This window comes from Strongyloides ratti (genome assembly GCF_001040885.1).
Source record: "Strongyloides ratti genome assembly S_ratti_ED321, chromosome : 2".
Lineage (NCBI taxonomy): Eukaryota > Metazoa > Nematoda > Chromadorea > Rhabditida > Strongyloididae > Strongyloides > Strongyloides ratti.
Genome location: NC_037308.1, coordinates 9,242,524 through 9,266,182, shown reverse-complemented (window position 1 = coordinate 9,266,182; position 23,659 = coordinate 9,242,524). Strand labels below are relative to the sequence as shown.

Sequence of the window (23,659 nt, the reverse complement as noted above, 5' to 3'; positions counted from 1 at the left end):
TGTATTATTTTGGAAAAACGATACTTCATTGTTATCATAATAAATCTGTACAGGACGTTCTTAGAAAAAAAAAGATTTTAACATTTTTCCTGTTATTTATTAACTTTTTAAAAAAAAAAAAACTATTTTAATAAAAATATCTTTTAATAACGACTTATTATTATTAGAATGATAATGTAGTTCATATATACATATTTTTTCTTTTTAAAATTAGGTTATTATTTTTATCAGAATAAAAGACATAGTGTAAAAATTATTATCTTTTAATGTTGATAATTGAAAAATTAATCTATATGAATTATAAATTAAAAAGAAAATTTTTTGTTGTTTATATTAAACTTTAAAAATTTCTACGTTTATATTTTAGTGGTTTTTAAAAAAAAAACAACAACAAAGAAATATAAATATTTTTGAGAATTTTATAAACAAAAAATGATTACTGATGGTAATATGTTATATAAAGTTGACAATAGAATTTACAGAAGAAACCCATATTATGTTTCTAAAAGTAACAAAAATGAAAAATTAAAAGTTCCATTAGATTTGGTGGATGATACAAAGTATGATACAGAAAGAGAATGTTGGTATATTAAGTAAGTAAATTTGATATTTAAAAAAAATAAAAAAATATTATAGGTTTTCAATTCCAATCTTTTTTTATGGTAAAATAATTGGAGCCAAAGGAGTAAGTAGATCAAAGATAGAAAGAAAATTTGGATGCAAAATATTTGTACCAGAAAAAGATTCAACAAGCAATGAAATTGAAGTCATTTCAAAGGTATCATATGAAAATGTTGAAAGATGTAAAGAAGCTATAGATGAAATAGTAACGGAAACTAGAAATAAAATGCCCTTTTCACATTTTGTTTCTTTTTCATTCTGGGATAATAGTGAATTACAGAAAAAATTTTTAAAATTTATTGAAAGAGCTAAAATTTTTTCTGGATTAGAGGATGAATATTTTCAATTACCAAATAAATTACACATCACAATTTGTATGGCAACATTAGTTGATGAAATGGAAGAAAAAATAGTAATAAATTGTTTAAAGAATGTTATTGATAAAATGGTAAAACCATTACTTGGAGGAAAAAGTGTTAAAATACAAATTAAAGGGTTTTCTGTTATGAATGATGATCCAAAAAAAGCAAATGTTTTATATGGAAAAGTTGATTGTCCTGTTCTTCAAAATATTGGTGAAGAGATAAATAATGAATTAAAAAAAACAGGTCTTTGTGTTGATGACAAGAGTGATTTAAAATTACACTTAACATTAATAAATACAACATTTTTGAAAGGAAAAAATAAAAAGGACAAGACATTTGATGGAACAAAAATAATAGAAAAGTTGAATGACTTTGATTTTGGAGAAATAGAGTTTTCAAAAATCACATTGAACAAAAGATTCACTTCTGAAGACGATGGAAGTTACACTATAATACATGAAGAATCATTTGTTTAAAAATAAAAAATACATATTTATAATTGTGAATAAATACAAAAAAGTTATTTCAAATATATAAAAAACATTAGTTTATAATGCTTATGAAAATGATGGTGCAAAAATAAAGTCTAAATCCACGATATTAAAAGTGTTCATATTGATATACTTGTTTACGATATTTAACAAATATAAGTAAATTTCCTTGTATTCCAAGTAATTGACAGTTTTTTCTAATTGTTCCTTACCTTCTGGAGAAATGTATCCATGTGTGATAGCTTGTTCAATATCAAATATATTTCTAAAGAAACATTGTTGGTCATATAATTTTCTAATACTATATTTTTTCTTCATTACTCCATTTTCACATTTTAAGCACATTGGTCCATGTTTTGAAATTTTAATCGGCGGTCTTTGTGATTGATAGGCACATGTTTCATCATCACAAATATAAACACTAGTACAATAATTTTTAATCTGCTTTCTTAATTGTTCTATTAAACAATTAATTATATATCCCTTTTTTTCATAAAAATTACAGTTACATTTGTTACATTGCTCAAGAGCAAATTTGGTTATATTTTCAAATGTAATTACGGGAGTTCTTATTTCAATTTCGACCATACACTCAGGATTAGGACAATTAAAAGTAAATGATTCACATGAATCATAATTTTGCTCAAATGTTGCATCCATATCATCTTCATCCATTGGATTGTCATTTTCTAATAATTTTCTTCTTAAAGCAGTTGTGTCTAAACCTAGTGCTTCATCTATTTGTATTGGATTAATCTCTTCAATTGGTTCACATAATCTTCTAATTACAGGTGATATTTGTTGCTTTAAATAATAATCTACATCCACTTTAAGACTTTGTTTTGCTTCAATTTCCATTTTATGATAAGACCGCTGTGGGGCAGAATTTGTAGTTCCATCATCACAAATTATATATTTTACAACATCACCAGCTTTATAATGAAATTGTCCAGTTTTATTTAATCGTAAAGCAACAGAAACATGTGGTTGACTTTTAATATCACCATATTCAGTAGGATTTTTAGTTAATTGTTTAAAAATTTCAAATTTATCCAAAGAAAATTCACCATTAATTATTTTATTTTTTAAGGAACCTAACATAGAAATTATTTCAAAACTTAAATCTTCACGATCTTTTGAAAATATTAAATTTATAACAGTATTACCAGTCTCTTTTACCAATACTGACCAATCTCTTCTAACAATATCAAGTCCTTTTAATTCACATTTAATTTCCATTTCATTATTTGGATTAACAGAAAGTCCAGCATATTTCTTTTTTTTTAATAGTAACAATTTTTTGTATACACCATCTAAATCAAGTTCTAGATTTTTGTAACATTTGTTAACCAATTTCTTTACAGTTGTAGCAATATCCTTTGCTTCATTTAATGAACGTGAATTACTATTAATCATAATTGAATCTGTATCACCATAAATAACTCTATAACCAGCTTTCTCAACTAAATTTTTTGTACTCAACAAAATTTCTCTTCCTTTGAAAGTTACAAGTGCTGCAAGACTTTTGGCACAAAATCTTGATGCATCAAAACCCAGACAACCATACATACTGTTAGCTGTTAATTTCAGAGCCATTTGTTTTATTTCTAATTTCCTTCTTTCTAATTGATCTAATTTTTTTACATTTTTAAGTGTATTTTTTACAAAACGTCTGGAGTCAACAAGTTTACGTATTTCAACAGGAAGAATACCTAGTTGTTTACTACTTCCAGGAGCTTCAGGTAAATTTTGTTCATCGTCAAATTCTTTCCTACAATTAGGAATTGTTGTAAAACATATATTGTACTCCTGAATTATACTAGGATACAATGAATTAAAATCAAGAAGAACAATAAAAGTATCATATAAACCTTTTAATGGTTCGAGAACCATACCACCAGAAAAAGTTGTTTTTTTAGTACCAATAATAGTATCATTTTCTTTCTTTACACTTCTTGAAGATATTTTTATATGTTTATCAGGAGGTATATAATTTCTGTTGTGAAAAGCATGAAGAAGAAGATATTCATTTCTTTCAGAACGACCACCAAGTAAAGTTCTTGAAAATACACCACCAACAGTACGTGTAATTTGAGCAAATAATGGTATTGTATCTAATTTACTAACAATATTTATTGAATATTTTGAATCTTCAATACATTTTTCAATAAAACCAGCCAACGCTTGTCCATTTTTATATATTTCGTTAACTGCATCGCTTATATAATATGCATCTCTTTTTATTCCAAACAACTGTTCAACAAGATCATCTAAATCATAAGATTTGGCTTTCAATAATTCCATAGCTGATATTCTTGAATCAGCCACTAATCTTCCACAAATTAATTCGGACTGATTGGATTTAGCATAGCTTACTTTACTAATATCAACAGTTCTTTTTAATCTTGATATTCTTGACCATTGAGGAATTTTTAAATCATTTAATCTCTTTACAAGTTTTGACAACATCTCCGTAAAATCATGACCAATGTAAAAATCAAAGTCATTTTTTTCTAGAAATCCAAGAAATTTTAAAATAACTTCACGTTCATTTTTTAGATACTCAATATGTGCAATTCCTTTTGCTTTACATTTCTCTTTCCAATTAAAAGGAATTGACATTCCGTATGGATTAGTCATATAACAAAATTTAATAATCCTTTTTGGATCAGTGCAGATTTTGTCAATACTACTATTCACTAGATCAAATGCACCATTAATCATGACAATTCCATTTTCATTTTTTCGTGTTGAGTCAGTTATTACATTGAAGGAAACCATTTTTGCTGGAACTCTTAAAGTTTTGAAATTTTCAGGATTTGAAATATTATCCATTTTTTCCATATCACATGAAAATTCTAGTTGGCAATAGCTAATTTTTGAATCTACAGGCTTTGCATTTTTAATTTGTATTACTGATGGTCCCATAATATTGCATTCAAGTAATACCCTTTCTAAGGAAGTTGCAGTTGTATTACAAACTTTGAAAAAAGTTTCACCACTCAAAGTTGAGGATAAACGAGGTAATTTAGCATTATAACGTACTTCCAGGCACTCGATTTCTTTATTATTCAATTCTTCATCTTCAAACGCCAGTTTCTTTTTGACAACTCTACTTTTAAAAATAGTAATATTATAATCTTTCAGTAATATACTTCTTACTTCTTCATGAACATCAGCCATTTTAACCAAAATATCAGTGTCATTTCCATCTTTAAATCGAATAATTCTAGGTAAAAAAAAAACTTGTCTTTCAATATTATGCAACTTTAAGCAAACTGATTTGCTATGATATTTACCTGTGTTCATTTTGCCAAACAAATATACATCTGATGGATGCTTAATTGGATCTTCAAAAGCATCAAGAAAGTACATGGTAATTTTATTATCATCACTTTCCAAATTATTAATGCCTACACTGTCATTAAAATCTTCAACAAAATCAACATCATCTTGAGACTCAATAATATCTTCATTATCCTGATGAACTTCTTCCTCAACAAAATTCTCTGCTTCACATACATTTAAACCTTTATTACTTTCAACTTTTTTTATTTTTTGTTCTTTAAACACTGTATCATCAAGGGATTCATCGAAATCATCTACCATATCATCGTTTGTTTTGGATGTAACATCTGTCATAACGACATCTTCAGATTTGTTTTTTTCATTTTTGATATTTTTTGAATCATCTAGGATAACTTTTTCTTGACTTGTTATAATATGCTCCATTTCATTGACAGGTGTATTAGCTTTTACAGGTGTAGAAAAAATTTTAGCAGATTTAATTGGTTTTTCATTTTCAACAGGACTTTGTAAATGTCTTTTAAAAGGATTTCTAACATGTGGCTCAACTATATCACTATTCTTCGTCTCTTCAGCACCATCAAATTCTTTTAACAAGTCCTTTAGTACCTCATCTTCATCAAATTTTACCGTCATGTTGTCATTTACCTTCTCTTTTGGAGCAACATTAAAAAAATTTTTTATGCCACCTTTTTTAGATTTTTGATTTTTATTTTTTTTTATTTTAATATTTTTTTCTTCTTCTTCAATAGTGTCATATTCATCAACAATATCATCTTCATCACTACAATATCCATCACCTATATCATTAACAACAAAAGCATTTTTTTGTCTTTCATTGACTAACTTTTGATACTCTTCTTCATCTATTGTTTCATAAACATCTTTAACTTCAATCTAATAGTTTTATTGAATATTATAGTGATGGATAATTAAATAAAACTTACATTTGGTTTGTACTTTATACCACCAGCTCTAGCTTCACGTATTTTAGCTAAAGTCTCTTCCTTTGCACTATTCTTTGGTACACTTCTGTTTGAACGTTTTGCAGAACGATTTATTACAATTTCTTCATCTGATGAAGACATATTATCCTATTTTATTAATTCTGAAAAAAAAATAAAGAAAGAAATAGTTGAAAGCATGAAGAAAGCATACAATACATTCTTGAAATATCTTTGTTTAAAAATGCGCGGTCATCCATATGTCTCAACAGGAATATTTTAATTGAAATCGTTTGTATTTATTTGGTGATGCGAAAAATGTCTTTTCTTCATATTTTTACCACTTAATTATTTTTTATTGTTTTTTTTACTTTTCTTGTGGATTTAAAATATATTCTTTAGTGTCGATATCAATAAATTTCTTTTAATTTATTATCAATTAAAATAATATTTATAAGATGAAAGTTTTGTACATCTTTAGAAATTAAATTACGATTTTTTCCTAAAACTATAAGAAAGAAAAGCACAATTAAATAAAATTTCTATTAACAATGAATTTACTTCTTAGTAAATAAAGTATTTGTTTTATTAATTATTCTTAAATTGAAGAATTATGACAAATAAACATAACGTGAATATGTCTTGTGCACAGGCAAAATGTTTTTTTATAAACATCAAAGAGTAGTATATATGATAAAAAAAATAAGAAAGTTTTACTTATTTTTTACCATCTCTACAATAAAGTCCTAATTATAGCTTTTGTTGGTAGTAAAAATAAATTTAGCATATAATTGAAAGAATTTCATGGTGGTGGTTCATGCTAACAAAAAATTTTAATGTTTTATAAAGAAATACAAAAAGTATGAATTTTAAAGTAGCACTTTTATTAAACTTGAAAACATTTATAAATATTTTCAAAGACTTCTTTAAAAAAATTTCTTAGATAATTTGTATTTTGCATCAAGCCTAGTAGTTAATTTTGATGGAAATTCAATGATGAATGATAAAAGTAGTTTGAAAAAAAGATCTGCTTTTTCAAATAATTTTCACTTTAAAACAAAATGGTTATACTTTTTGATAGTACTTAAACGACAAAAAATTATTTTAATGCACATAAAAGTTTAAGTAAAATGAAGAATAATATGGAAAACAAGCATAATTATTTATATTGTGATTCAGACAAAGAAAAATTTATTATGATACAATACGAAATTTAAATTTATTTTTTGCAATTATTTTGTCCAAGAAAAAAGAGTGTTTAAAAAAGTATTTGAAAAGTTTCAATGAGATAAAGTTGTGTGCTTTAATGGAAATTGCTACAAAACAGGGATAAAGATTGTTTTTGCCAAAATTTAAAATAAAAACTTCTATTGATTGTATTAGCATTTTAAAAAGTACAGAATCTGAAATTTACTCCAATGAAAATACAGATTTTTTTGAAATTACAACTGAAGAACGGTTAAAAATTGTAAAAGTTCTGAGGAAATCTATTATCGATATATCTGAAGAAGGAACAGGAACGTTTGCTACAACTGATGTGATTAATAATGAAGCGACACCTTTAATCCTTAATAAAACAGGAAGTTGTTTTCTGAGTAGACCATTCTTTTATTTTTTACTTAGCTAATAGAAATGGTGTCATATACTTTAGTGGTGTATTTCAATAATTTATTTGTTTGATTTAAAAGCACTTATCCATAAATTGTTTATTTTTGAAAAATATATTTAAAATATTTTGGCCATTTATTTCGAATCTTTTGAACTATTTAAAGATGTTTCTGAAATTTGTGTTTCTATACGTTTCTTTCTTAATTGTAACATATCAAAAAATGGGTCATTATTGATACTTCTCTGAATAGCATTTATCCATTGATGCATGTCTTCTGCCGTTGGAGCACACATTCTGTATGTTGTATGTTTTCCTTCAACTACTCTACCATCAGTTTCAGTTTTGCAAGCTTTAATGACTTCTGAAGTGCTTGAAAAAATTTCAAAAACATGTTGCTTATTTTTTTCCTCAACAAAACGTACTTTAACATTTTCCAATGGTATTATTCCTCTAGGATCAGTTTCACCCTGATTTTCGAAATAATATAAACACTTCCCACTAAGTATAAACCATCGTTTTTTCCAAGTTTTATATGATCCTTTCTTCCATAAGAATCCTTTTTTATCTGGATTAATAAATGTATTCATGAGATCATCTTTTTCATCAGTAGGCATTTTAAATTCTTCATTTTTAATATTATTATACAAACTTAATAAAAATTCTCTTGGTAAATCAGCACCCTCATTGGCTCCTCTACACATATTAATAAATTTTTCAGCGGTTAACTTTTCTTTAACATTAGGATTATATAAATTAGTATTTAACATAATAACAGAAAAGGACAAAACATAACAAACGTCAGCATGATTAAAAACACCAGGATTCTGATCACAATATCTTTGGGCAAATAATTGCATCATTCTATCAATTTTTTGTGATTCTCCAGGTAACATAAAACTTCCCAAAAATTGTCTTAAACTATCAACTAGTTCTTTGTTAGTAAAATCGTGTAATTTTACAAATTTATCGAGAACTTCAAGGTTAAAATCATCTCTTTCACCAAGGTACTGTCCAATAGCTGTTTTAGATAAACCTTCACCATTGAACAAAAATTCAGCAACAGCCTCTGATGTTTTGTCAATAATATTATATTCAAACAAATATTCTAATCCTTTTTTAGGATGATTGTTAAATTTTTTCCTACCTATTATGGCCTGTTTTGTTTTTGTGCCAATATCATCATCTTCAATATCAAGGGTATCCATTTGTGCATCTATTTGTTCCATTTCTTCTTTTATCAGCTATAATAAATAAAATAAATATTTGACTAGATGTCCTTATATTTAAAAAATATATTATTGAAAAATATAAACAAACCTGTATTTCTTCAAGTAACTTGGCTTTTTTTTTATGAATAACTGAAAGTCGCTGTAATTCCTCAGGTGATAAATCAGCAACATTAAAACCAATCATTTCTATAATTCATTAAATCTTTATTTTAAAAATTAATTAAAAACATAAAATGGGAAAAATAACTTTAACACAAACAAAATGCTTTTAAATAAAAATAATTACACATCATCAGACAAATAAATATCTAAAATTTACTATTTTTTAAAAAATATTTTGTTACAAGAATATCTTAATTTTTGTGGTTAAAAAAAATTTTTTAAAAATCAAAAAAAAAAAAATAATATAACTACCGATTTTTATATTTAAAAAGTATATAATTAAATATCAATTTTCTAAAATATGATAAAATATTCTTTTCTGAAAAATATTTTTCTAAAAATATATTTAATGTTGAATATAAAGATAAAAATATTAGGCGCGACATCAATATATGGTGGAACATAAGAATAATATTTTAAGTTTAGATAAAAAAAAGACTTCAATAGATAAAAGATAAACTTATAAGATCGATTTTTTATAGATATCACAAATTTACAAGATAGATATCGGATGAGTTAAATGATATAATTTAAAATATCATGAGTTGATTCTTAGAGAGAAAATGGAATTATGAGCATTAATCTTTGACAAAAATAATTTCAAACAGTTTATATGTAACATTTTTTAAATATTAAAAGTATCAAGATATATTGGAAATAGAAATAATTTGTTAAATAAACTATTTTGTATCAATAAAGTTTTTTCAAGTTCTAAAAGATATACTTCTCCAATTGAAATATATTAATATGACTTTTCCCGCGAATTTCTTATTGGCAAAATTTATGGGAACTATAGTCATATCATTTTTGTACTTGTTTTACAATGCTAAATCTTGATAATTGGTTAATTAAGACAAAAAAAAGCCCTGGAAAATCAAAAGAAATAGAGGTTATCAAAGATGTCAATACTGTTTCTGGAAAAGGTATTAATAAGAGCGATGGAAAAGTTTTAAGAAAGAAAAGTGTGAAGATTAAATCTGAAAAAAGGAGTCATGTTGAAAATGATGAAAAAAAAATGCTTGAAGTTAGTAAAATGGTTTTATCAGAAGAGTTTTCAAATATGGAAAATAAGGAAAAAGCTGAATTTGTACTTCGAAAGATCTTTCGTCATAATGAATTTAGAACTAAAGATCAAGAAGAAGCTATTATCAGTGCCATTGCTAGTAAGTATCTTGATAATTATATATTTTACTTTTCTTTTAGGAGACTCTGACATTTATATTTCTTTTCCAACAGGTGCTGGAAAAAGTCTTTGTTATCAATTACCAGCATTGTGTAAACTTGGAGTAACAATTGTATTCTCACCATTACTTGCTTTAATTCAAGATCAAGTATTGGCATTACAAGCGAAAATGATAAAATGTTGTTCATGGAATTCTACATTGACAATTGATGAACGATCATATATATCAAAAGATCTTTTTTCCTCATCACCAAAATATCAGATTATTTATACAACTCCGGAATCTGCACAAACTGAATTTTTTCAAACAATGTTAAAAAAATTACATACGAACAATTTACTTAATTATTTAGTTGTTGATGAAGCTCATTGTATAAGTCAATGGGGACATGATTTTCGTCCAAAATACTCTAAATTATCATCATTAAGAAGTCTTGCTCCCGATGTACCATGGATTGCTCTTACTGCTACAGCTAGTTCTGCAGTTGAAGAAGATATAAAAACACAACTAATGTTTAAAAATTATAAGTCTTTTAAGACATCTCCATATAGATGCAATTTATTTTATGATGTTATTACAGAGGGACAATTAAAAAGAGAAGCTTTAATGAATGAAAAAGAAGATGTGAAAATGGAAGATGATGTCAATATTAAATCTCATATTGCTATTTACATAAAAGAAATAAAGGAGAAGTTAATAAAAGAAAATGGTAGCGATTTTAAAGAATATGGAGGAATCGTCTATTGTAGATCAAGAAGTTTATGCGAAGAAATAACAGATTATTTGATTTCAAAAGATATTTTAGCAGCAGCTTACCATGCAAGATTAAAGAAAAAAGACAAAGTTGAAGTTCAACAAAAATGGATGAGGAACGAAATTTCTGTAATATGTGCAACGATTGCTTTTGGTATGGGTATTGATAAGGCAGATGTTCGATTTGTAATTCATCTTGGATCACCAAATGATTTAGCTTCTTATTATCAAGAAAGTGGAAGAGCGGGTAGAGATGGAAAAAAAAGTTATTGTAGAATTTATCTTTCTGATGAAACGCTTGAACAAGCTAAGTTTTTTAAAAGTATTAGTTTAAAAAGAATACTATGTAGTAAGACAAGTGAGGAACAAAAAAGAGCAAAAAAGGATAATCTTAACTATTCATATCAAAAGATGAGAGAATATTGTGAAAAAGATGAATGTAGGCATAAAATGTTATGTAGTTATTTTGGTGAAGTTAGACGAGTACCATGTGTTACTAATTGTGATGTTTGTATAAATGCAAGAAATTGCAAGGAAAATATTATAGGAGGAAGAAAAGGTTTAAAAAGACCTTCTTCTGAAAAATCAATATTAGAATACACTTCAGAACTGGCAAAAAGATTCCACCATTCATCGGATCTTGCAACAATTAAAACTTTCAAAGGTTCCTTACAAGCAATATCAGGAATTTCAAAAGCTTCTTCTTTCGCAAATGGAAGAGACCTTTTTAGTCAAATTAATTTTCGACGGCCATAGTTAATTAATTATATTATTTATATGTTAACTAAATAAAAATACTTCAATTACTACTGTAATTTTTCTTTACATATTTTTAAAAATTAATTTATAATTTTAAATAGCAAAATTTATATAGAGAATTAAAAAACAGAAACAATAAATTTCACTAGTAAAAATTTAACTTAATAGATTTTTATGACAATTTTGTTTACATCTTAACAAAATTTATATTATCAAATTAACTGATTATTTTGCTAAACTTTTGTAAAACATAAAAAAGATATTTAAAAATGGGAAAAAATTTATCTTTTTTATATCAACTGCCCTTAATCTATACTGATTATAAAATGTAGCTCTAAAGTTTCTTAAATTAAAACATACACTACAATGGCATTTATACATAACAATAAATCTGATATTTATTTTTAATTACAATATATAATCTATTTTCCTAGGAGGAAAATGGAATTACGATAGTTGTTGTAGAGTTTTCAACTTACTAAAAATTTCATTATATCGATGTATAAAATATAACATACTATTTTTTTTTAAAAATTACTTTATGTTTTTAAACTTTGATAGTATTATTAAAAATATTAATTACTAATTCTTTGTTTGTCTATTTTAAAAAAAGGTTATGTCTTTGGACAATTGGGTTATAAGAAAAAAACCTGCAGATGATAAAAAAAAACGTGACATCGAAATTATTAGTGTTATAAAAAGCCCCACTAGCGTAGCTAGCAACCTTGATAAGAAAAAAAATTTAACAACAACTGCAAAAAAAATGGTTAAACGAAAAAAAACAAGAAAAAGTTTGAAAAGTCGAACTTCAAAGTCTTCTAAAAAAAAGTCATCTCGCAAATCGTCAAAACGTAAAAGCACGAAAAAAAAAGTATCACAATTAAATAATATTACTGAAAAAATTGAAGCAAGTAACACGTCGTATAATGAAGAAAACAATTCTCCTGATACTAGTGTAAAAGTTATTTCAAATGAAACTGAAATGAAAGAGTTAGATGAATATTTAGTTTCATCTGAATTTCTTTCTTTAACAAATGAAAAACGAAGTTTATGTATATTAAAGAAAATTTTTAATCATGAAGCATTTAGATCTAAAGAACAAAAAAAAGCTATTTTTAAGATTCTTGAAGGTTAGAGTAATAGAAATATAATTTTAAAATAAAATTAAAATATTTTTAGGTGATTCAGATATCTACATATCTTTTCCAACAGGAGCTGGAAAAAGTTTATGTTATCAGTTGCCATCATTATGTAAACCTGGAGTTACGATTGTCTTTTCACCACTTCTTGCTTTAATAAATGATCAGATTAATTCATTAATAGAAAAAAATGTTCGTTGTTGTCAATGGAATTCAAGTATTTCAAAAGAAGATAGAGAACAAATATCTAGAAATTTGTTTTCAAATAAACCAAACTATCATATTGTTTTTACAACACCTGAATCTGGAAAAAATCTTTTTTTTCGAGAAATACTAAAATCTCTTTTTGATAAAAAGTTGTTAAATTATTTGGTCATTGATGAATCTCATTGTGTTTCTCAATGGGGTCATGATTTTAGACCAGATTACTTAAAATTATGTGAATTAAAAGATTTATTTCCATCTATACCACTAATAGCTTTAACTGCCACAGCAAGTGAACATGTTGAAGAAGATATTAGAAAAAATTTAAAATTATCTTCTTCTAATTGTAAAACTTTTAGAATATCACCATTTAGAAAAAATTTATATTATGATGTAATAATGGCAGAAGGTTTACCAAAATTAGATGATAAAAAATTTGGTAATCTAAAAAAAGATGAATACAAAATGGAACAAATTAAAAAGGATGTTGCTGACTTTATTAATAAATTAATAACTCATTTTAAAAAAGAAAAAGGATCATCTTTTAATTCTTTTAGTGGAATAATTTATTGTAGATCCAGAAATCAGTGTGAAGAGATGGCTGGTTATTTGTCTAAAAAAGCAATCTCTGCCAAAGTTTATCATTCAAGAATTCGAAGTAAAGAAAAAATTGATACACAAAAAGAGTGGATGGATAATAAGATAACTGTGATATGTGCTACTATTGCTTTTGGTATGGGAATTGATAAATCAGATGTTAGATTTGTAATACATATGAGTTGTCCAGATGATTTGGCTGCATATTATCAAGAAACTGGTAGAGCAGGTAGAGATGGTAAACGAAGTTATTGTAGATTGTATCATTCAATAAGCTTAAAAAAAAGAGCTGAATTTTTTAATAAAGGAAATTTAGGAAAAATTGAAAAAAGTAAATGTGATGAAAATTCTAAAAAGATGAAAAAACAAAATTTATCTAAGTCATTTGAAAAAATGATGGAATATTGTGAAAATGAATGTTGTAGGCATAAGATGCTTTGTGAATATTTTGGTGATAAAAATATAAAATCATGTAAAAATAATTGTGATTTTTGTAGAGAACCACAAAAAGTTAAAGAAAGAATAAGACAATATCATAATGATGAAAAAACTTGTGACCTTAAAACAGGAATAGGTGAAAAAAATCCAGGTCCTTTTAAAAGAAAACAAGTTGATAATGAAGATCTTTATGGTGGAGGAAAATATGGTTATCAAAAAGAAATAGAATATTATAAAGAACCATCAAGGCAAGAAATTTATAGAATGGAGAAAAATGAAAAAGAAGAACGTTTTAATTTGATTAAAGGTGAACTTGCAAAAAGAAAAAAATTTTCAGACATTAATGAAAAAAAAGTATCAAATAAAGAGGAAAATCCTGATGATTTTAAAAATCTTACCAATCCTCATGACAAAAAGTTTAATGAATATATTTTAAGTAAAAGAGAAAAAGTTAGGGAAAATATTGAGAAAGCTATTAAAGATGCCTATCCTAACTTAGAAGAAAGGTTAAAAAAATCCACTGAATATGAATATAAATTATATTCTGAGTCTTCCAGTAAAAATGGATACATATCTAAAAGTACAGGATTTATTGTTAGTTTAAAAAAAAATATTGAAAACAACGGGGAAAGTGCCATTTAGTAGCTAGAAATAAATTAATATTTTCATTTTTAAATATATATAAAAACAATACTAAATTTAAACATTGATTCATCAATCATTTCTTTTTAAATTTAAAAACTTTTTATAACATTAATTTTTAAATAAAGTATTAAATATGCCTTTTCGTTTAAATAAAATATATGTTTGTTTACTTTTAAATAATTTAATAATATTATCAGAGATATATTTATTTATATTTTTTGTTTTCAATTTCAGTAGAATCAAAACTATTACCATATTCTGAAAGATATGAATAACAATTTAAATTTTCTTTTGATACCAAACAATATAATCTTGTAGTTGTTAAAAAAGAAAAATCACCATGAGCACAAATTATATTAAAAGAAAGATTAAAATAGTTTTCAATATTTCGTAATATAACATTTTTACTTTCTTTAACATTATCAGACATATTCTAAAAAATTATCATAATAATATATTTATAATTTTTAAACAATCACTTACATCAAGCATAATACTTTGAAGTTCTTTATTATTACATTTATTTTCTTCTTCTTTTTCTTGATTTATCATTACAATACCATTACTTTCTCTTTTACTTCGAGTTTTTTTAGAACATGGTTTTTGAATTTCAGGATATGAGTGAGGTAATAAACTTGACTGACATGGTACTTGCATAGGACAATTGATAACTGGACATGGACATTGTCCACCGCCAAAAAAAATGCTAGTTATAGGTAGGAAAAGCATAAGGAAAAAATAATTATATAAAAAGTAGTGGTTCTCATTCATTACAAAACAAAATAATGTAATATTTTCTTTATTTTTGTGTTATTTCATATTTAGGTTAAATATATCATTGTTTAAAATTAATCTTTTAATTAACATCTTAATCAAAGAGGTTAAATATGAAATAAAAATATTATAAAGAAGGTAGTATTGTATCGTAATCTTTTAATAATTTTTTAATTACATTTCTTTATAAATAAAGTAAAATTATTTAAATGAGAGTTTTCAACTTACCTCAACAAATAATTATTTTAACCTTAAATAAAGTTAATTTTTTAAATTCTAAATAAAATAATTTTTAAAATTAAATATTTAATAGTAAAAACTTGTTAAAATAACATGTAAGATAAAAAAATTATTTTATATAAAGTAGTGTTTATATTTTTAACATCATATTTTTATCCCATACATCTATTTTATATAAAATTTTAAATGTTATGAAAATGAATAGTTAAAGAAAAATTTTTGATTTCAAATATCAAATATAGTCTTTTTTACTGAAGTTTATATAGTGTTTTTTATATCTGAAAATCGTATTCAAAAAATTTGAATAATAATGTAATGATATTGTATTGTGTTTATTCAATATATTAAATTTTTTTTATTAATGACGTTAATGAAAATAATTGAAGAGTAAAGAAATTTTCATACTACCAAATATATTTTATTGTCCCAAAATGAGCATTTAATAATTAATTTTATAAATAAAAAATTTTTAAAAGATAGTATATCATAAAAATTTCTTTAAATTCATTCAATTAAACAAACTTAATATATACATAAAAACTAAACATAAAAAGAAATTGAATTTTATAGCTTATTTTTATGATGAAAATTATATAAATAAAAAATTTCAACATTTGGATAACTGAAATTTCTAATGTTAATTAAAAATTTTTGTTAACTTATTAATTTTTTATGTTCACACATTTAAATAATTTTATTTTTATTATGGAATATGTTATAAAATTATTTTACTAATAATTATAAATAAATATAAATATTTGGTAAATTTATAAGGATACTACTTTAAATTTATGTATTTACCATTTCTTAACATAAAAAAATTCTAATTTCTTCGAATTCAATTAAAATTTTTTATTATATCAAATTACCAACAACATTAATAATTTATTATTTTCACTAAAATCAAATATATTTATATTAAGAATTATTGTAGAAAAAAATTCACCATCTATATGTATTTTTTAACAAATTTTTTTTATTAAGTATAAACTTTTAAATTTAATATAAAAAAATTAAGATATTTATTTTTTTTTGTAAGGATAGATTGTACAAGCGAAGAAATATTATTCCACTAAAAATTACAGTAAAAATGTTTGGTCTTGAATGGAAAATAAATGTAAATAGCCGTTGGTTACATAAAAAGTAATTTTTCTCCAATTTTTTTTGTTTGACGAAATCATCGTTATAGGAATTTAATTTAACAACCTTTTCAAGTTATTTTATTTACAATTTATAATTTTCTGATTACATTATGACTAGTTTGGCTTCTACACGTTTAATGCAAGAACGCAGGATTTGGCGGAAAAATCATCCATTTGGATTTGTTGCTGTACCAAGAAAAAATTCTGATGGAACATTAAATTTAATGATTTGGGACTGTGCTATTCCTGGAAAAGAAAATACAAATTGGGAAGGAGGTCTTTATAGAGTATGTTTGTATTTTTCATATATATTAAATAAATTTTCAGTTAACAATGGAGTTTAAACAAGAATATCCTGATGTACCGCCAAAATGCAAATTTGATCCTCCAATATTTCACCCAAATATTTATCCTTCTGGTACTGTCTGCTTGTCTCTACTAGATGAACGTAAAGATTGGAACTGTAGATTGACTATTGGTGAAATATTACTTGGTATTCAACAATTATTAACTAATCCTAACAATGAGGATCCCGCTCAATCTGAAGCTTTTCAAATTTTTAAAAGTGATATAAATCTTTACAGTAAAAAAGTTAAAGAACAAGCAGCTCGTTTCCAACGTGATATTGTACTCAAACAAATGAATATGTAATAATAATAGTATGAGCTGAAAGGATTTTTTTTTTGTTGAATGATGAGAAAGTGATATCGATATATGTACAAGTCATTTATTTTTGTAATTTAGTTCATTTTGTTTTTTTGAATTTTTAAAATGAACATTTTTTCAATTAAATTATTTTTTTTCCTTTTTGTACAGAACATTTCAAAAATATTAATTTATCTTGTCTCGATTTCCAGTAAATATACAGTTATGTAATTATTATTTTTACTAAATATTGTATGAATCAAATATGTATAATTTTGTTTATAAAAAATTTATTTTATTTATATATCAATTTTTTACCATAATTTTTTTTTAAATATTCAAAAATTGAAAAGAAATTTTTTGGTGAACAAACTTGCTACCCCTTTCTGCCTTTCAGCAGTATTTTTTTTTTTATAAATTTTAAATATACTTTTAGATTAGATATTAGTTAATTAATATTTATGAAATATGTAGAAAAATTATTTTCCCTACAAAGATTAAGGTTATGGGAAAAGATTTAATTATGTCTTTTTTTATGAGAATAGTTATATAGTTGCAATCTTGATGTAACTTAAAATATGAGAAAATAAGTATTTTATTTGATACTTTGTATATTTACCGTTGATTCTCACAAACTATAAATTTATTTAGTTGTAATTATATTTAATTTTCAGCAAAAGAATGAACATACCATTAGTCTATATAATTTGATAAAACAATTTATCTATATAGTACATATAAATTAAAAAGTTATACATCTGATAGAGAAATTTATTTAATCATACAAGGAATGATAAGTTGGTAAGTATAATTTTAAAGCTAATTAATTTTTTAAAGCTTAATTTAAAGGTTAAATATATTTTTTTTTACAAACATAAATTTTAATAAAATTGATAAATATAAATTGTAATTATATTATTTTAAGCAAACATTTAATCCATACTGAACCATATTTATTAATGCTTTTTAGGTACTTTTTAAATGAATTGACATAACAAAAAAAAAATTGAGAAGATTATTTTACCCAAGCAAATATAATAAATCTTCATACATTTTTTAGTTTACAGGATTTGTAAGATAAAAAAGTTTGAATAAATTCTTATGATTCAATAATATGTAAAGTTTTTTTTTTTGTTTTTAAAAAGAATTATCTTGATTTTGAAAGTTGTTTAGTATTATAAAGGAATTTTTTCCATATTAATCTATGATTTTCTTCAATTGTATCAAAATCTAAATGAGCTATTTCGATGTTTGTCATACTTCTTTGAAGTTTTGCTTTTAATTGTATAAATTCAATATCTAAATGGGTGCGAACCTCATTTACCTCAGACAATTCACGTATCCAAATATCTACCTGATCTTCAACGGCTTTTATTTCTTTTTGGAGTTTTTCAAGAACCTCTGGATCTGTTGGTTTTAGTGATATCATTTCAGTAAGCATTTTATGCCGATAACGCAATGAAGTGGCAGTTTCATTAAGTATTTGTAATTGAGCATCATTCTATAAAAATTTATATTATTATGATCATTATAATATTACCTGTTCCACATTTGTTTTCCATCTATTAAAACATAGACATAATTTTTCATGCTTAGCACATAGTTGTTTGATTGTTGTCAACTCATCTTGAATATCAGTACAACTTTTTGGTTTTTGTTTCAAATTTCTTGATGAGTTCATTCCTATTGGTAAGTAAATTATAATTGTTAAATAAAAATTGTTTCGATTAATGTTTTATAATTTGAAAGACAATAAATTTTGTAGATCTCAACTAATAATATTAATGTTAATAATTAAATAAAAGTGGACAAAACTTCTATCATAAATTATTAAATAAAGGTAAAAGCTTGTTTAAATAATATAAAATATTATAACACTTCAGATGTCTTCTTTATCTTTATCTAACAATGTTCTTTGTGATGAAAGACAGTAGGAAAGTATAATAACTTTAAATAAATAAATATTTAATAACTGTTTGATGTTTCTTCATCCAAAAAAAGAGATAAATAAATTTTTATCATTTATTATTTTTTTTTTATTAAATTCTTTTCTACCAATCCCAGTAGAGAAAATAATAATATATTATCTAAAAAAAAAGGTGTGGTCATTATTGAGAAGGTATGTATTAGATGTTATATTCTTGTTTACATTAAAAAAATTATAAATATACCTAAAAATGTTAAATTTTTAGTCACTCTATTATATAATATAAATAAAGATTTTCATGGCAATTTCTCATTATAAATATATAAAATAAAACGCTATGAATATATATGTATAATAAATGTTAAAAACATATAATGATAAAAAAAAAGTTCTAGTATATAATAGAGACAGTTTCACTAATGCTATCATTATAATAAAAAAGAAATATTAATATTGTTAAATGAGCTTTTTTACTATAAAATATTAGATTTTTAAAATATTAAAATATAAATGAATAGGATAATTTTCTTAATGGAATAAACTAATTATTTTTTACTCTTCATTATAGGAGTTCATACTTATATCTATAAAAAGATTCAAAAAAAAAAAAAAAATAAGAAGAGATAATTTCATTAAATAGTTTGATAAAATTTATTACATATTATTCATAAAAGAGTAAAATAACCAATGATCCATTTTACATCTTTTTAAAAATAAAAGCATTCATTATGAATATATCGCTTTTAATAGCTTTATATGCTTTTTTTTTTCTCCATTTTACTACTATGTCTATATTTATATATGGAAGGACATTCAAAAAGTGATTTTTTCCCATTCTCTTTAAATCGTGTATAAGAAAAGTAATAAATTTATCATATCTTTTTCAGGCTTTAAACAAAATTCACAAACAGTAATGGTATAACTATATATGTTTATGTCTAATGAAATATGATGTGATAGAATGTAGTATGTTGTTTTAGCTATGTAATTTAGATATAGAGTTTGAAAAAATTGACCATTTAATGAGAGAAAGGAAACCAGTCACTGAATATATAAAAAGAAAAATAAGAATGAATAGGATGGAATGTAAAACATTGAAAAATAAAAGATTGCCGGAAGAGACTGAAAAAAAAAGAAAGCTATCAAAAGTGTCTAAAAAAAAGATATTTGAAAAAAGTTGGTATGAAATAAATAAGATTTAAGTGGACACATTTTATATAATATTTTTAAAATGAATATTTAAAATAAGTCAAATTAAATAAATTATAATGAGTTTGTGATGTAGTATAACAACTATTTGAAAAATGATAATTTTAAAATTACCATTAAAAAGGTTTATATTAATAGATAATTTATTTCTTTATCACCTTAACAATAGAACAAATTTTTTTTTTGAAAACAAATAATTTAATAGCTATTATTTTCTTTTAAATTATATCTGTTAAAAATCTATTAGATTTTTAATATTTATATCTCGTAAAGTATCATTAAAATAATTTCTTTTTATAAAGCGTAGAATGATTAAGTATATAATAAACATTTTCAATGGCTATTTGTGAATAAGGAATTAACAATCATATAATACCCAATAGTATTGAATATTTAATGAAGAATATATATATATATATATATATAATTAACCTTATATTTAAAAAAATTTTACAGTTATTTTTTTTTATCATAAAAATATGTATTTTTTAAAAATTTTATATATTTAAAAAAAGGAAAAAACAATATTTGCTTATTAAATAAAGTTTAAACAAAAACTTTTTTAATATTATTAAACTTTATACTTAGAAATAACTTTTTAACAAAATTCTATTAGATTATGTAATATTACAACTCTGATTATAAAAGTATCAGAAATAATAAAATTATTAAAATTTTATTTTAAAAAAAGATTAAAAATAAATAAAGTAAAATTTATTTGACCTGAAACAAAATGTAAGAATTTTTATTAATTCTACAAACTCTATGGAATTATCTCTTTTAGTAAAAAAAAAAATTTCTAATACAATTTAAAACATATAGAATATATAATTATTTGACAATTCTAATACTATTATTTATCAAATTGTTTTATAAAGAATTGGTACTTTAAAGACAAACCAGGAACATTATTGTTCTCTGGAATAAAATTAATTTTAAAGGTTACTTTTATAATTATATTTAAAAGTATATTTAATTGAAAAAGATAGTTGTTATCTTGTTAAATATTAAAATTGTAAAGATATTTTTTTTTAAAAAAAGAGACATCTTAACATATAAATGATATTTTGATATTTTTCATCAAATCAACAAATATTCTTTTGATATGAAATATGATAAATGAATATAATACTGATATTTATAATAAATTTTAAAAAAATATTCATGTTTTTTTATAGCTCAAATATATTTTACTATAAAAAGATAGTATATCATATTACTGTACAAAGAAAAAAGTACCAATAGAAATGGTGAAATATGTTTCTCACGCTATAGTAAGAAGAATAATTTGTAGTTCCTTGTTTTTAACTTTGTTATTCAGTTAATAAGAAAGAATATTTTGGTAAATGAAATAAATAAAAATTTGACATTCAATTTAAGGACATACTTTTTGAATGCAAAATTTACTTTTTTTGTCTACATGGGGATAAAAATTTAATAGATATAAATGTATAAAAATAAATAATGAATGAGAGAAAAGGAAAACGGAATTATAAAAAAAAATAATAAAAATTTTAATATAAAAGAGGGAAAAAAAAAAGTTTCATAAATAAGTTTAATATTACTTTAGGAAAACTCAAGAGATTCAATATTATGATAAATAGTTCTAGCTTGCTGATAAACTATTATAAAATTATTTTAAAAAAGGACACTTCTGAAAGATAACATATAACTAAAAAATGTTAAGAAAACTAAAAAATAATTTTTACTCTTTCATATGAAGGAGAGAGAAATATACATTGCGTTCCTCTTGGATTGGAGTTATGTTAATACTATAAATTGCCTTCAAGTTACATGTTAAAAGGAGATAAATTATACTAATAAAATATTTTATCAAACAGAAATAGCAAAAGATTGGTACTACTTTAACATTAATTTTTAAAGGCAAAAGATTATCCATTTTTGGTTGATTGTATTTATAAAATAGATGCTTTTCTTAAGTAATTTATATAATTTAATTGCACATAGGAAGTTAAACTTTTAATTGAATTAGAATAATTAAAGAAAATTTATAATAGTTAAAAAATCATTTTAATTTATATTTAGTTAAACTTTTTAACTAATAAAAAAAAATGTTGAAATTATGAATAAATTTTTTAAATTTAAACAATATAATAATAAACATTATTTATATATATTTCATTACAACATTAATCATCTTAAGATGCCATTTTCCATCAAAATATTCTTTTTTTTTATAATCATACCCAAATGACTAATAATAAGGAGATGAACTTTTTATTGCAGTTTTTAAAAAAGATTCATACTATTACTTGGTTAATATACATGCCTTTTGAGAGATTAAATTTTAATAGTCAACATTTGATGGAGTAGTTTAACATAACATGTCATATTTATAATCTATTTGTAAAAAAAATTTACACTTAACATAGAATTGGATTTCACTTGAAATTAAATTTCTAACAAAATTAAACTATTAATATATAAGGGATTTAAATAAAATACACATTTTTTAACAAAAAAAAATTATTTATAAATATTTGTATAGGTATCTAAAATGAATACTTATTTACTTTTATTTAACATATTTTAATTTAAAACTTTTAAAACTGGAACATTAATTTTAAATTTTCTTCAAACAATTTTATATTTCTTTATTATACATAAAAATATAAAATATTTTTTTTTTTTTGTAATTGTATGTATGACGGTTGTTTAATAATCTATAAATAAAATAAAAATTACAATCTGAAATAGATAATAAAAATAGAAAAATTATATCGTGAATTATTATTATTTTTTTAACTTGTAAAATTATTTTTGGAATAAATTAAATAAAAAAAATGATGATTGGTAAATAAAATTATTATTTTGTCAATAAAATTTTGTCGTAGTAAAAATATTTAATTTGCTAAAATTATTATTTCACATATAATTATTTCTTGGAGAGTTATTATATTTTAAATATTTCAAATTTTTAACTTTTGTCTATAGTATACTTGATATTTTAAATTAAAAATTTAAGTGAAATTTTATTTACAAAATTAATGTTGACAATAAACTTTGTGTAAATGATGTCTACTTTATAACTTTTAATTTGTTTTAAAAATATATAATTTGTTAAGCTTATCATTAATTATAATGGTATCGTACAAATTGAAATGACTAAAAAAAAGGTAGATTTTTTGATAGTATATTTTATATTAAATATTATTTTTAGAAACCTTCAAACTACCAACTTATATTATCAATTTTATTATACTCTACCATAAAAATTTTAAGATATTAATATTTAACTTTAATATAATACTTTAA

General features: G+C 23.0%; 8 protein-coding genes across 8 annotated transcripts; 4 read left to right on the top strand and 4 right to left on the bottom strand.

Moving 5' to 3' along the window:
- Window positions 1–432: 432 nt before the first annotated feature.
- SRAE_2000294700 (Activating signal cointegrator 1 complex subunit 1) lies at window positions 433–1,462 on the top strand (the record flags this gene model as incomplete). The annotated part of the gene is made up of 2 exons (XM_024654082.1): window positions 433–593; window positions 637–1,462. The coding sequence occupies 2 exons, from the start codon at window positions 433–435 to the stop codon at window positions 1,460–1,462; spliced, it is 987 nt and encodes a 328-aa protein (XP_024507489.1).
- Window positions 1,463–1,543: 81 nt separating this feature from the next.
- SRAE_2000294600 (DNA polymerase alpha catalytic subunit) lies at window positions 1,544–5,871 on the bottom strand (the record flags this gene model as incomplete). The annotated part of the gene is made up of 2 exons (XM_024654081.1): window positions 1,544–5,680; window positions 5,731–5,871. 2 exons carry the CDS (start codon window positions 5,869–5,871, stop codon window positions 1,544–1,546), a joined length of 4,278 nt encoding a protein of 1,425 aa, XP_024507488.1.
- A 1,599-nt stretch (window positions 5,872–7,470) lies between these two features.
- SRAE_2000294500 (MIP16918p) lies at window positions 7,471–8,749 on the bottom strand (the record flags this gene model as incomplete). Its single annotated transcript, XM_024654080.1, has 2 exons — window positions 7,471–8,577; window positions 8,654–8,749. 2 exons carry the CDS (start codon window positions 8,747–8,749, stop codon window positions 7,471–7,473), a joined length of 1,203 nt encoding a protein of 400 aa, XP_024507487.1.
- Window positions 8,750–9,550: 801 nt separating this feature from the next.
- Window positions 9,551–11,420, top strand: SRAE_2000294400 (ATP-dependent DNA helicase Q5; the record flags this gene model as incomplete). The annotated part of the gene is made up of 2 exons (XM_024654079.1): window positions 9,551–9,890; window positions 9,931–11,420. The coding sequence occupies 2 exons, from the start codon at window positions 9,551–9,553 to the stop codon at window positions 11,418–11,420; spliced, it is 1,830 nt and encodes a 609-aa protein (XP_024507486.1).
- Window positions 11,421–12,039: 619 nt separating this feature from the next.
- SRAE_2000294300 (ATP-dependent DNA helicase Q5) lies at window positions 12,040–14,443 on the top strand (the record flags this gene model as incomplete). Its single annotated transcript, XM_024654078.1, has 2 exons — window positions 12,040–12,553; window positions 12,603–14,443. 2 exons carry the CDS (start codon window positions 12,040–12,042, stop codon window positions 14,441–14,443), a joined length of 2,355 nt encoding a protein of 784 aa, XP_024507485.1.
- A 208-nt stretch (window positions 14,444–14,651) lies between these two features.
- Window positions 14,652–15,175, bottom strand: SRAE_2000294200 (Ground-like domain-containing protein; the record flags this gene model as incomplete). Its single annotated transcript, XM_024654077.1, has 2 exons — window positions 14,652–14,879; window positions 14,930–15,175. 2 exons carry the CDS (start codon window positions 15,173–15,175, stop codon window positions 14,652–14,654), a joined length of 474 nt encoding a protein of 157 aa, XP_024507484.1.
- A 1,537-nt stretch (window positions 15,176–16,712) lies between these two features.
- SRAE_2000294100 (SUMO-conjugating enzyme UBC9) lies at window positions 16,713–17,253 on the top strand (the record flags this gene model as incomplete). The annotated part of the gene is made up of 2 exons (XM_024654076.1): window positions 16,713–16,889; window positions 16,930–17,253. The coding sequence occupies 2 exons, from the start codon at window positions 16,713–16,715 to the stop codon at window positions 17,251–17,253; spliced, it is 501 nt and encodes a 166-aa protein (XP_024507483.1).
- Window positions 17,254–18,394: 1,141 nt separating this feature from the next.
- SRAE_2000294000 (Hypothetical protein) lies at window positions 18,395–18,928 on the bottom strand (the record flags this gene model as incomplete). The annotated part of the gene is made up of 2 exons (XM_024654075.1): window positions 18,395–18,748; window positions 18,788–18,928. 2 exons carry the CDS (start codon window positions 18,926–18,928, stop codon window positions 18,395–18,397), a joined length of 495 nt encoding a protein of 164 aa, XP_024507482.1.
- Window positions 18,929–23,659: the final 4,731 nt, after the last annotated feature.